The following is a 13,821-nucleotide window of genomic DNA, read 5'->3' as shown; positions in this document are numbered from 1 at the left end:
ATCTAATCTCCTGCTCTAAATTACCTACTTCTGAGTAACAGGGCAAAATTTACTGCAGAATGGTCATTTGGGATCACGTATTTATCCAAGCTCACGTAGCCATCTAAACTCACGTCAAAATGCACATCTTCCTGTCAGTCAGCATTTCTGAAATTTTTTATCAACATATAATTTTTACTGCCAATATTACTGAGGAACTGGTTTCTCATTGGAATCTCAATGCCCAGAAGTTCATTAACCATGTTTTGTTTGTGATTGTTGAGGTACTTACTGGAAACATAAAGGATGTGATGACAAAAGTTCTTATGCTCTGTACATATCCTGTTGTAAAGCCAAAGATAAATTTGAGACTAGGAATAGAGATCTGTTTAGTCCAGTGAAATAAGTGACACCTTCAGGCCTTCAGGCATCTCTTGTGTTACTTTATATTCTCATATATATATATATATATATATATATAAAATATATATAATGGGTTCATTCAGTCTCTCCTGCAAGGTTTTCTGCATTTATGTGCTACATGTTTGTTTGCAACTACATAATTATATATACATATATTTGTGTATGTACATACACACTCACATACACACATATATATAAATATTTATATGTAAATAAAGTAGGACAACACAAGGTAAAGGCTCAGATTTCTGGACTTTCTCACCACAGCTGAGACCATAAAGGAATAGGTGTATCTAACTCCCTCTAAAACCTTTTCCTGATTCTTGGTTGTATAAGGGAGTGTGTCTAAGTTGTCACATTGGTTTGTTATCTTAAATTCTCTAAAATAATTCCCTCATGTGGGGCTTACAGTTCTCCTGCTTGGATTTACTGGACTCATTCCTATCATTTGATTCTTACTAACCACTAGGTGTTTTGTGGCTAAAGTAATGCAAAGAGTATTACATGAGGCCACATTAGTGCATAAATTCAGGTTATAAAATTATGAAGAGGTACTTTCATTTCAGTCTGGCTTTCAAGACTGTCTTTAATAATTTGTTGTATTTGTATCAATTCACCCCTCTTTTCTAGCCCTGTTCATTCAGATTTTATTACTGTGTTGCTCTAGCTTCATTTTCAAGATAATCCCAAAAATTTCAGATACTTTTAGGTTTATCAGTTAGTCATACTTTATTAATAATTATCCTCTACTTTATTTTTTTTTTGTTTTAAGGGGCGAGATTGTGTTATCCCCCATACATCCCCTTCCTGTTTCATTATGTATCTTTTCAATGTTTCTTTTAAACAATGCCCTCTCCATTCGTCCCTATTTCTCTTATTTTCCTACAAAATCCACTTCACTTTGCTTGTAACTTTACTAACTTTGACCTCATCACATTTGATACACAAAAGTGAGTTCATGAAGGATGGTTTAAAATTCAAAAAGGTGATACTAGACTGGGAAAATATAGAACAGATTGCATCAGAGTGGATTCATGGAATATTACAGCTTTTTTTTTTTTTTCTTTCAAAATGAAAGAGAGATAGAAAAGGGATATGACTTCTCAATAAACTAGATAGAAGGAGTGTAAGCATAAATGAAGGGAAAAAGTTTGAAATGGAACCAAACAATCATATTAAAAAAGGTAAAAATCTCCCTATGGGCAATTTGGAATGGAAAACAAATCTTTCCTGTCTGTCAGAACATATGGTGTTCTGGACCCTATTTTCAATATGATTTATGAAGCTTACTAAGGGAAAAACAGTTTTTATATCTTCCAAAATAAAAGCAAATTTCTTGCCTCAGTTGCCTCAGTGCCAGACAAGACTGATTTTGCTGAGCCCGTGATGCACATGATGGCACATCACTCAGAAGCAGTGATGATAGAAAAAGTAGAGGAATTATCTGCTGTATTTCTCTGTTGATTTTGCCTCTCTGTGTTACCTACCTGATCCAACTCCAGCCATCAACCAAACTCAAAGCAGCTCTTCCCTCACTCCCCTCACTCACTGGTGGGACTGGGGAGACAATCAAAGGGTAAAATCTGGAAAACTTGTGGATTGAGACAAAGTTTAATAGGAAAACAAAAGCTGTGCACACAAACAGAACAAAACAAGGAATTTATTCACTGCTTCCCATGGGCAGACAGTTCAGCCATCTCCAGGAGATCAGTAAGGTGACTTGGGAACACAAACACCAGCTCTCTAAATTGAAATGTGCTATTTTTAAGCTTGATTTTCCTTTCCTTTCCTTTCCTTTCCTTTCCTTTCCTTTCCTTTCCTTTCCTTTCCTTTCCTTTCCTTTCCTTTCCTTTCCTTTCCTTTCCTTTCCTTTCCTTTCCTTTCCTTTCCTTTCCTCTTCCTTTCCTTTCCTTTCCTTTTCCTTTCTTTCCTTTCCTTCCTTCCTTTCCTTTCCTTTTCCTTTCCTTTCCTTTCCTTTCCTTTCCTTCTTCCTTTTCCTTTTTCCTTTCCTTTCCTTTCCTTTCCTTTCCTTTCCTTCCTTTCCTTTCCTTTTTCCTTTCCTTTCCTTTCCTTTCCTTTCCTTTCCTTTCCTTCCTTCCTTTCCTTTCCTTTCCTTTCCTTTCCTTTCCTTTCCTTTCCTTTCCTTTCCTTTCCTTTCCTTTCCTTTCTTTCCTTTCCTTTCCTTTCCTTTCCTTTCCTTTCCTTTCCTTTCCTTTCCTTTCTTTCCTTCACTTCCCTTTCTCTCTATTATCTATAGTTTTATACATAGTGGATACCATAGCTGCAAATATGTTTTCATAACATTTACGTTTTGTGAAACTTCTATATCCTATGTTATTAACCATCATCTATTTTTTAAAAAATAATATATAATCCCACTAAAATGTGGACACAAAAGTTATAATTTCAACTTTCTATTCATCAAGTCATTGAAGTAGTATTATTTTGGGGTTTTTTACAAAATGGAAAGTAATTGTCTTTCACAAAAAATGAAAGTAATTGTTTAGCTAAACACATTCTCTCATAGCTCTAATATTTTATGGCTTAACATTTGCTTGTTAACTAAAAAGTCTTTTTCTCCCTTCTATATTGGTTATTTTCTAGGAGCTGGGCCTTGTGATTACAGGAACTCTGCCTGTCTTCAATCTAACAAGGGAACAAAATGGGAAAATTGTAAGCTGTTCCTTCAAAAAAAAAAAAAAAGAAAAAAAGCAGCAGTTTTATAAATTAAATTTAATGTTAAATGCCTTGAAAGATATGTATTTCCATAGAAAATTTTGCAGTGTAATTGCCTTGTGCATCAGAAACAAAGGGGTCACATCTACTTGCCCAATTACTTAACCTCCTGGGAATGAGAAAACACAGTGCATTCTTTTACCCTTTTTGTCATTCTGAGTTCCAGGGCGTGACATTCCACTGTTTATCCCTGTGCCTTAGTGGCAGTGGGAATGCATTAAGTGCTCAATAGATGGGAAGTAGATGATGATATTATTTAGACCTTTCCAAGAAGTAATGTCTACATAAATTTCTAGCAAATCTCTGAGGCTGTGACATTTCAGGGTAAAAGACAGTGGTGTAGAGAATATGAATTAGTTGGTTGTAATGGTAATAGAAAAGAGCAGTGTATACTTAGATTACATTCTGAGTGTTAAATAAATACAATTGTCTATCTCTGTTACTCTCTGACATGGAATCTGTGTCCTCTTCACAAACAAAAAACTGATCTGGAATATGCTTGAGCAGTGTGTGGTAAAATATTGTACTTTTGGTGTGCTCCATTCAGGTCAAAATATACAGAAATTTATACAGAAGAATCAGTTCCTCAGCTATTACATAGACTCAGAATTAATCAATGAGGGTTTGATCACTGCTATTTCTTTAGTTTACTTTCAGAATAGTTCTTAGTTTCCTTTTAAAAACAAAGCAATAAACAAAAAAAGTTGCATAATCTTATCTACAAGACAATGCCTGGAATTGTCTGAGTCTGGTTCAAAGTGACAGACTACTGATTATCAAAGGATGTCTTTCTGAGAAGTAAAACAGACGTGATCTAGTACACAGGAGCAAGAAGAGAATTTGAATCTCCTCAATTTGTATTTCTACCTGAATTTATTACAGACTGCAAGATACCTCCTCCAAAAAATTTTACAAATTTATTTAATATGGAGAAGGGATTCAGGTGACACTATGTTAATGACTGCCCTCCTTTTCTATAGTAGGAAAATAAATTATAAGCAAGAAACATGTACGGCCTGAATACCTGATTTCAAATGCTGATGATTCTTATATTCAGTGGGTTTTTTTTGTTGTGTTGGAATATTTTTCATTCATCATACTATAGCCCAAAGAGTTTTGAGATATCCCTTACCAGCTGCCCAACATAAGCATGCACAGTAGCTCTGTGTTGGTAGTTTAGTATCTGCATAACTGGCAATGTTATTGCATCACTTTTGCCTTCACCTGTTTTGTTCCTACATATATTGTTTATTCATCCTGGGAAGTATCCATCTTCAGAAATAATTTTTATACCTTAAGCTAAATTCTAATTTTTTTAAAACTTTATTGTGGGTCACTTTGACACTATTTTGAATATTCAGAATAGATGCATTACTAAACAGGCAACTTCTCAAATCCATATTTCAAGCAAGAGATGAGGGCAAAAATATAAATTTACTGACTGTTGCAGTTATTCTGCATTGGAAATATGCCAAATGCATACTAACATTCTGGGATTTTACCAGAATCAGCTGATTCTTGGAGTAATGGGAGTCGATGTCTCTTTGGAGGACATTAAAAAGCTGACGCCCCGATTTACGGTAAGCTGCTTGCATTGGTGGTTTCCATCATATATGTTTAATGTGGGATTTCTGTGCATGCTCTTTCATAAGCCATACAGCAATGACTGGATTTGAATCAGAATACCAGCAGGCTTCTTTTCACATGGTCTTTTCTATTGTTGTACATTTTCTGGTGGTTTTCTCTCCAGCTGTATATGTGTTTCTGTGTGACTTGTCCATCAGGATGCACTGTGTGAAAGTCAGCTTTTACATTAGGGGATATATTACAAGTAATTATCTTTTTGTATCTTAAGGCACTGTTAGTTAAGTGTTTGGTTCTTAATGTAGAGTACACAATCATTTCAGCTGATACTATTTGCCATTTATCTAGGACTGCTCTTTATAGAAAATTTCTTTCATGTGTCTGACTGTACCCTACTCTGTATGAGTGATTTATTTATGTAGACACCTAGCTGTGAATTTCTATGAAAATACAAAACTAGTGCTGTGGAAAACAAAAGATGAGGAAGCAGAGGAATGTCACAAGTGTGACTGAAGGCAAATGCAAAGTCCTGCATTTAGAATGGAGTGATCCCACATCACAGCTCAGGCTGGGGCAGGCTGCCTCAAAGGGCAGGAAGGGACCTGGGAGTCGTGGTGGAGGGCATGTAGAACATGAGTTAACAATGTGCCCTGGCAGTAAAAACCAGCTGTACAGTAAACATCTGCATCAGAATGGCCAAATTTGATCTCCTCAGTGTAATAAATACTCTGAGCCACTAAGTTGGCTAAGGGTCTGCAGTGCCTGGCATACAGAAGTTGAGAGAGATAGATTTGAGGTAAAGAAGTAACCTAAGGGTTAGCTAATGGGAATTCTGGAGAAAATGGACCTTGACATTTCCTCAAAGAGGCTGCCAGCATAGGTATGGCAATGGAAATTCCAACTGAAGTTAAGGAAGAAGGAGAGCAGGCTGCCCAGAGAGGTTGTGGAATTGCCACTAGAGGTATTCAAAGACCTGCTGCAACCTAGGCTAACTTCAAAGTTCGAATTAAAAAATCAAGTTAGCTTTGCTTCCAGTAAAAGGTTGCACCAGCTGATCTTCAGAGGTCCCATCAGCCTAAATCATTCTCTAAAAGAGTAAATATTAAGAAATCATCTTGTCTGTGTTAGTAATCTTATACCTCATAATGCCTGAGGCATGTGTTTTCCACAATGGGAGCGTTTCTTGAAAAGTGTTAATTACTCTTTCTTCATTATTTAAAACCATATAATGCCAAACTTAATTTCTTTCTTTCAGCTTTGTCCAAATGGGTACTATTTTGCAATTGATCCTAATGGGTATGTGCTATTGCATCCAAATCTCCAGCCAAAGGTATGAAACACCTTCTAATTTGTTTCTCTATAATAAGGGAATATTATCTGGAAAAATCAGAAACTAGGATTGCTGAATGTACGAGGCAGCAATAGTGAAAATTCTGTTTGTGGGTGTTAGGAAAACCTGTGGTGCATATATGGCTTCATCCAAATCCACCAGCTTTGGTTTGTATTGAATGTGGTTATTAATAAAAAATATGCATACTTTGAATTTATATTTATATATGTGAAGTGGTTTAATATATATGTTAATAGAAAAACATATTAGTGGTAGCTGTAATATCATTGTGAAAACAGTATAATCATTGTGAAGAATCTTGAAGCAAACTGAGGAGTTTTTGTGCACTTTTTTTTGTGATGCTTTCTCATTTAAAAGATTGAAATTTTCATTCTTATAAAAAACAAAGAAATCAGAGGAAAACACAATGTATTTTACTTGAATTCTTGTATTTATTTGCTTATTTTCTGTTTACCAGAGCTGAAACCTGACCTCACAGTTGGAATGGATTTATCTGAGCACACATTCCCAGAATACTAGATTTTTAGTAGTTTAACTTGAGAAAAGTCTTTCATGTTTAAAGATGAAACTTTTTTCTAAATATGATTAGGACACAACTTTCATCAAATTTCAGGAAAATAGGAGACAAATATTTCAGCTTGGCTCTTTATCCCTGAACTGTAGTTCTTACCTTGTGGAGAGTGCCGCATTGTCTCTATCTTCTTAAATAACTTGCCTCCCTGACTTTGATGAGAAATTTCGACATGAATGGATGATCTTTTTTTTTTTTTCCTGAAATCAGAACTTTGATCTTGGTTTTAATGAAAGGTTTCTCCTTATGAAACAACTTTCTTGTGGAGGGACTTCTAGAAGACTTCTTGAAAATGCTCGTATTTTAATTCCATATTTTCAGTGAACTTTGTCTCTTGAATTCTTAAGGTTATATTATATAAAAGAAAAGTTAAAATAACTTCTCTAATTGTCAAAGATAGAAGAAAAAAATTAAGAATTCATCTACATATTTGAGCGATTAATTTAAATCTTAAGCTGGGAGAAGTCAGCTTTGTGAATATTTGAATTAATTTCCTAGTAATTAATATCTTTGAATTTTTTTGCTAAATACATAACACAAGAATGGAAAAGGTTCTTCTGAAGAAGAAAAAGAATAACTTGACTGTAACTATTAATGAGATATCCCTTTTGATTTATTTTGAAAGACACTTGAAAAGCAAAAAGGAAAACTATAGAAAATAAGGTTTTTATATAGTCTTCATAAATGACAAGGACTTCAATTTCTGAATGTCTGTATTTGAAGCTCATGTCTTAAAGTAATAGAAGTTTTGATTTGAAGATTTTTCTTGGTGAATTCTCAGAGGCAAATATCTGCATCATTACTGACCCAATCTTTTCTTAATTAGAGGTTATTAGTAATTAGGTGATGGTGATTGGCATATTTATCTTCCTCTTATATGCAAATTGAACTGTCTTTTCATTCACAAGAGTAATGTGAAAACAAGAAATTCAGTAATCTTATTTTAGACCTAATCTAGTGAGAAAATGGTTGATGTGGACTCAGTTCATCTCAGATATTCTGTTATCCTGCCTCACAACATGGAAGAATAAAAACCTTTGTTACAACTCAGCTCATCCGAACTAAATCTGGCCAGACTGAGATGGATTATTAGAATACTAATTGTCATGGTTTCTCTGAGTAGTTTTCTTCTAAAAAGGATCTGGAAGTCCATTAATGCTTTCCCTTAATGCTCAAATCTTTGATTTAGAGTATGTTTACAGCAGGATGTTTTATAAGTAATAATTGTTATGTTGTAGCATAATGTCTAAATGTAGTATTAAGCATTTGCATTATTATTGTTATTGTTGTTATTAACAGTTACACAGACTAGACTTTTTCACTCCCAGTTTGTGTGGGGTGGTGCATGCTATTCAGACTGGTACAAGAACTACAGTTTAAAACTAAGGTACACGACAAAGACAGATATAATTAGAATTCATGGACTTTCTTTAACATGTCATATTAATTTTAGTTGAACCTCTCAGTAGCTGTTAACTTATTAACAAACAACATCTTAACCCTCTTTGCCAGAAATCTTTCAATAGATGTAAACTAAAACATAGCTACATCTTTACCTTTGAAGAGGTGAGGGTTTCTTAGACTTCCAATGCTTCCTTCTTTTGAATGTCCTCTTCTTTCCTTCTGAAAATCTATTTCCTCAAATCACAACTGGTTCAACACAATTAATATTTTGAAAAATTGTCTTGAAGTTACTAAAGTTGTTTGCACAACTGAGAAAAGTTAACAACCAACAATTTCAAAAGCAAATTAAAATAATTTAAAACTTTCCCATCATGTTCTTATTTGCTGAACGATATGAAAATTATGTGAAAACGTAGCGAGAAATCTCTTTTAATTTTTTTCTTTTGGAGCTTGATATTATTTTAAACAGCTTAAACCATTTTTATATTTGTGTAATTAGTTACATTTCTTTTAAATGCTTGATTTTATGTTTTACTCCAAGTTTTCTTTGTGTGTGTCTGCATATGTGGATGTATTTTTCCCACTATTGTGGGAGAGAACAGGTGGATGCACCACTAAATAAACACAGTCACTGAAGTGAGTCCATTATTATGTGTTAACAAGCTTAATCTTAATTAGATTTTGAAAACAGCAAGCAATTCTATTTCTAAATCTATTCTAAAGATTAGATTCCTTCTTTTCATTTTTACTGTGGTTCTGATCAAAACCCATTTAATGATAAAGCTCCATATGCTTTCAGTAAGGTCCCATATTCTTTCTTACTATTCAGGTTATTCAAAAAACTTAAAAGGAGCTGGGTTTTAAGAGCAAATATAAAAGTAAGCAAAAAGTGAGCTATTCTCATTCTATATTTTATTCTGACAGAGTATGTGGAAGGGAGAGCTCTCTGTTAATTTTATTCACATTGACATATGTCTGATTTGTGTTTTCCTATCCAAAACCTGTGTGTAATTCTGGCAGAGAGCTCAGAACTCATGATCAGGATGAGGGAGTCTCTGCTTGCAGTAGTAAACTGCACAGTGGACAGCACAGATGTTGAGAAAACACTTCCATTCTATAAGTAGGCTGTTTGCTAATAGTGCAAAAATATAAATTACTGCTTTTTTGTTACTTCAGCAAATTGGTGTGGGCATACCAAAAGTTAAATTGAGAAAAAGGAGACCCAATGTACAGGTAACTTTGGATGGAGGTGATTAGTGCATTAGAATGCATAGACCTGGAAATATAATTAGAAAGCTTCTGCCCTGCTTATTAGGAAAAGTCTTACTAGAGAACTGTTTATTGTGACAAACAGCTTCCAAAGCATGAAGCTTGCATCCTTTCCTATTTAAATAATAGAAAATATGCTATTGGCTGTAGTGAAGGGCATTCCATTAAATTATGGTGCTTTACTAATAGGTGCTAATTAGAGTCGTGCTGTAAAAATTCTTCAGATGTTGAAATTAATTTGAAGACTGGAAATAAAAAGAGACTACTTGTGCTGGCCTGAAGAGGGTAATAGTCATGTTTATGCAATGCAATTCCTGAGCAGAAAACACTTAATGAAAACTTATAAATCATTAAAGGAATAGATTAACTATGTAACTACAAAAATAGTAAACTTAAACACAGTGTATCAAGTTTGATTTCTTACACATGTGGGAATCTAAAACGCAAAACTTGTGGCCTGCATAGGAACACCAGTAAAAATGGTGCAAAATCCTGATCCAAGTCAGAGATTTCCCCAGGTGGCTGTGTTTATAATGTGTAGAAGGCCACCTTGGGGCTGGGTTTTTTGTTTGTGTACTGCAGAAAGCAGCACTGAATCATAAAAAAATTCTCAGTTTTCTTAGCACACCTGGCTCCTCAGCTTGCCATGGTGTGGTCTGGCTGCTGCTGGCTTTGCCTGGCAGTGCTTGCTGCCCAGGGATGTGCAGCACTGGACAAGCTCTGGGCTCTCATCCACTCCAGATGCTCCTGAGCTTACCTCTGTGGCCCAAGTGACTTCTTACCATCACTTCTTTTAAAAGCCTAATAGCCTGTGTCCTCCTTAGTACTGCAGGTTTGAGTAGGAACTAGGCTCCTGCAACACAGCAAAGAAGGTCATCCATTGAATTTGTGAGAATACTGACCTCCCAAAACACACAACAAAAGCATTTAACTTTTTTTTTATGTTGCTGCACCAGTTCTTTCTTTCTTTGTTTCCTTCATGAGTTGTCATTGAAATTATAGATCCTTGCCTTTATTTTTCCTGCTGCAAATGGATTGCAATCCTTTTATTTGCATGCTTCATTGCTAGTGATTTACTTCTGTTGTGTTTTGTTAAGTTGTGCTGGTGAATGTGGTGGTGGTGTGCTTATTCCAGTCATGTTACATGCATGACTGGAAAAAAGAAGAGCAAACTGAACTGTAAGTTTGTTTCTTCATGGCTTGGAATAAACCCCACTAAATGGCAACCTTGGAAATAAAAATTGTGGAGCCCAAATACTGGTTAAAACATTCTTGGGGGAAAGAGACAAAAGGGGGAAATAGTCTTCCATTTGAAGTACCAATGCAGGAATTTTCTTTTCTAATTCTTAGTGGTTGTTTTTGTGCCTCAGGCACATCTCAGAATATATTTATAGATGGTTAGGTTTGTCTATTCAAAGTGATTAAAAAGTATCATATAAGAAATGCAAAGTGATATAAGTCTTAAAAAGAAGAACAGTTAATGCATACTTGAATTTTTACTGAATTAGTTTGCTATTTTGCCTTGGGACTCCTTGACTATGACTAGCCCAGGTTATCATTTGAAATAAATATTGACTTTGATTTGATGTGATGGCTTTTTTTTTTACCATTTATTTTCTTCTCTGTTCCTTTGTGTGTTGGAATGGAATGTGAACTTCATAAATGCCTCCTCTGCCATGCCAATGCCTTCATGCATGCTGTTTGGGTTTGACCATGCTATTCATTATCCATTGCATGTAAGATATGTACATTTTTGTTTATTTTTACATTTTAGCCTTTTGTTATTTATTTTGAGAGTGTGGATTTGTTGGGAGGGAAAAGCAACTGCATAGCAATAATTGAATAATTTTGAATTAGTAAAGAGCATATATTAATGCCATTATATTAAAGCTTCTAGTTTTATCTATCATATATACATAGAAATGCAAAAACTTTCTTGAAGTTTTCAGTACATATTTTAAAGAAATACCCAGAATCTTTGTCTGCAACCTTTGCAGTACATATTCTCTTCCTGAGAATAAATTTACTGTTTTTTTCTCTTAGCAGACAGCAAGTCTTGTAAAGAACAAGAATGATTCCATATAGCCAGAGACATGTACATTTTGTCCTCAAGAAAAGGAAGAAATAATATTTTGTCCCCTGGAACTATTCTATATTACAGTCTTGAAAATAAGGGCTACTGTTAAGTTCTCAGTACCCCAGACTGTTACATGAAGGTGTCTTTTATCAATTGTTCAGGATATTTCTTCCATTTCTTGCATTCCTTGATAGAACAGTCACATGTACATTTGTCATGCAACTTTGCCAGAGGATGCTAGGATAGGAGGAATATAATCATAATTTTGAAGGAGGGGACTTTAGTCTACCCTGTGTTTGATAGTATAGGAGAATTGCTGAAATCCCTTTTTTTTTTTTTTTTGCATTTCCTGCTCTGAGCTGTCAGATTTAAATGGTTAAGTAATATATCCCCATACTCTCTTTTCTAAAGACATGCATTTGCTTTTAGGGGGTGCATTAAGTGAGCACTGGGTGATGAGGATGAGTGATTTTTGCACCACACACAATATAAAGTCAATGGAGCTTAGGCATTGGAGCTTAGAAAAAAAAAGTTGGATTCCCAGCAACTCATATGGAAGATGGCTCTGACCAAGTAACTGCAGCTGAGCACGGAGCAGAGGCTGGAGGGTGGTCTGATCCAGTTCAGCAGAGTGCTCTTCCAGCACTCCTGTGGGGCAGGGTTACTACAGATGTAGCTCACCAGAGTTGTCTGTGCTCCATAGCTGAGGGCTGATGTCACCAAGGGCTGATGTCAAGGGCTGATGTTCCTTGGGCTCCTTGGGAAGCATGGGTTTCAGTATTTCTGTGCCACAGGTTTCCATCTTCCAAACTGAGATAACAGTACTGATGTCAAGAGAAATGCTTTTGAAACTCCAGGGTGTTCAGGGAAGTTCTGTAATGCTGACAATAAAAGTGGCGTTTATTCTTTATAACCCCCAAATAATTTGCTATAATTGCTGCATTTTTGAAGTATGAACCGTAGTCTATTCCCACCTCATATCAGCAAAGGTAAAATTGCAAAGAGTGCAGTTGCCCAATTTACTGGTTGGAGAAAACTCTCCCAAATTTCTCTCCCTTCTTGGAGGCAGGACACCAACTGAGAGATTCATTTCCTCTGCTTAGTCTTTTTCCTCCCAAGCCAGTACAGCCTGTGACATACCAGGAGAAGGGGAAGCAGCACCTCAGCATGAGCCCCATACAAGACAGGCTATGGACAGACACTGCCAATTAGTATTAATTTGATTTTCACTTACCCAATTAACCCTTCTATCCAACAAAATAAAATAAATGAGAAAGGGCCATTAGTAATTCTAGTGAGATTAAAGTAGATGGGTAAGTAAACCCAGTAAAGTAGGCGAATTTGAAATAAAGGGATTAGAGTGGTTTGTAATATTGCAGTACTCTGTCTTTATTATTTGATCATTTAATATCTTCTGCTTCAGAATCCTAAATCTCAGGAACCTGTTACGCTGGATTTTCTAGATGCTGAATTGGAAAATGATATTAAAGTTGAGGTGAGATTACCTGGTTTCATAAGGTGCATGTTGCTGCTAGTATTTCATCATATAATAACTGTAAAGAAATAAATGTTCTAGATTTTGAATAGAAATCTATTTCAATATAAATCTGAATTTTATATTTGTAAAGATGATGACTTTATAGAGATAAGGTTATATTTAGACCAATTAAATCCCAGAATTACTTTTAGGCAAAGGCAATGCATTATATTCCTCTCATTTTGAAAAACACCCAGATTGCTACTTAAATTCTTCTTCATGAAGTAACAATTCCTGGGAAGGAAGCCAGAATTTTTTTTTTTCAAAACAGAACACTTTTTAATAGAATATTAAAACATTGCCTGAAATATTTTAAAAGTATTTTCCCATCCAAGATTGTTCCTGTGGCGAGAAAGTGAACTGAAAAGCAAAGTGTAATCAATAAACTAATTCCTCTGTATATTTTTCAGTATATTACTGATCTTGTAATATATTCAAAAATGATAACTTTTTAAAAGTTAGTTTTCTGAAATCAAATGAAAGGCTTTTAAACATTTTACATATTTTTTCACTCCAATTGTTATTTTATAATGACAATAATCAGCCTGCCTTGGTATCTGTTTTATTCTTCCTTAAGTTTCTTTGAAATAGCTGTTTCAGAGAGGAGTTACTCTCAAGCTGGCACAAAAGTGTTCCTGTGACTCAGTGCTACTACCTGTATCACAGATGTGCTGGGAGGCACAAGAAATGCTAGACAAAACTCCTTTTCAGGCACATAGAATTCACTCTCTCTGTCAGTGTCCAGCATCAAGGTCTTTTATGGCATGGTCATGCAATGCAAAGCATACCAGAATTGTTGCTTCATAACTCTGCTGATTCAGTATATATTTGGATAAAACCGCTTCAAATTGGAAAAATCTAAAAATTGTAAATAAAATTATTTTAAGAGT

The 13,821-nt window shown here is 35.0% G+C and overlaps 1 protein-coding gene across 4 annotated transcripts in view; it reads left to right on the top strand.

Moving 5' to 3' along the window:
* CACNA2D1 (calcium voltage-gated channel auxiliary subunit alpha2delta 1) overlaps positions 1 to 13,821 on the top strand; it is a 359,815-nt gene that overhangs the window by 308,414 nt on the left and 37,580 nt on the right. The window contains exons 16-20 of one of the 4 annotated variants that reach the window (XM_079304607.1): positions 3,007 to 3,075; positions 4,644 to 4,718; positions 5,978 to 6,052; positions 9,225 to 9,281; positions 12,818 to 12,889. In XM_079304607.1, coding sequence (XP_079160733.1) covers positions 3,007 to 3,075; positions 4,644 to 4,718; positions 5,978 to 6,052; positions 9,225 to 9,281; positions 12,818 to 12,889 — 348 coding nt within the window. Of the gene's footprint in view, positions 1 to 3,006; positions 3,076 to 4,643; positions 4,719 to 5,977; positions 6,053 to 7,943; positions 8,032 to 9,224; positions 9,282 to 12,817; positions 12,890 to 13,821 lie in introns of those variants that run through there. The other 3 variants (XM_079304610.1, XM_079304608.1, XM_079304609.1) reach the window with 3 other exon arrangements.

Source organism: Erithacus rubecula (assembly GCF_903797595.1).
Source record: "Erithacus rubecula genome assembly, chromosome: 4".
In the NCBI taxonomy this organism is placed as follows: Eukaryota; Metazoa; Chordata; class Aves; order Passeriformes; family Muscicapidae; genus Erithacus; species Erithacus rubecula.
The sequence above is the reverse complement of the archived record's forward strand: the minus strand, read 5'-3'. Positions and strand labels throughout refer to the sequence as shown.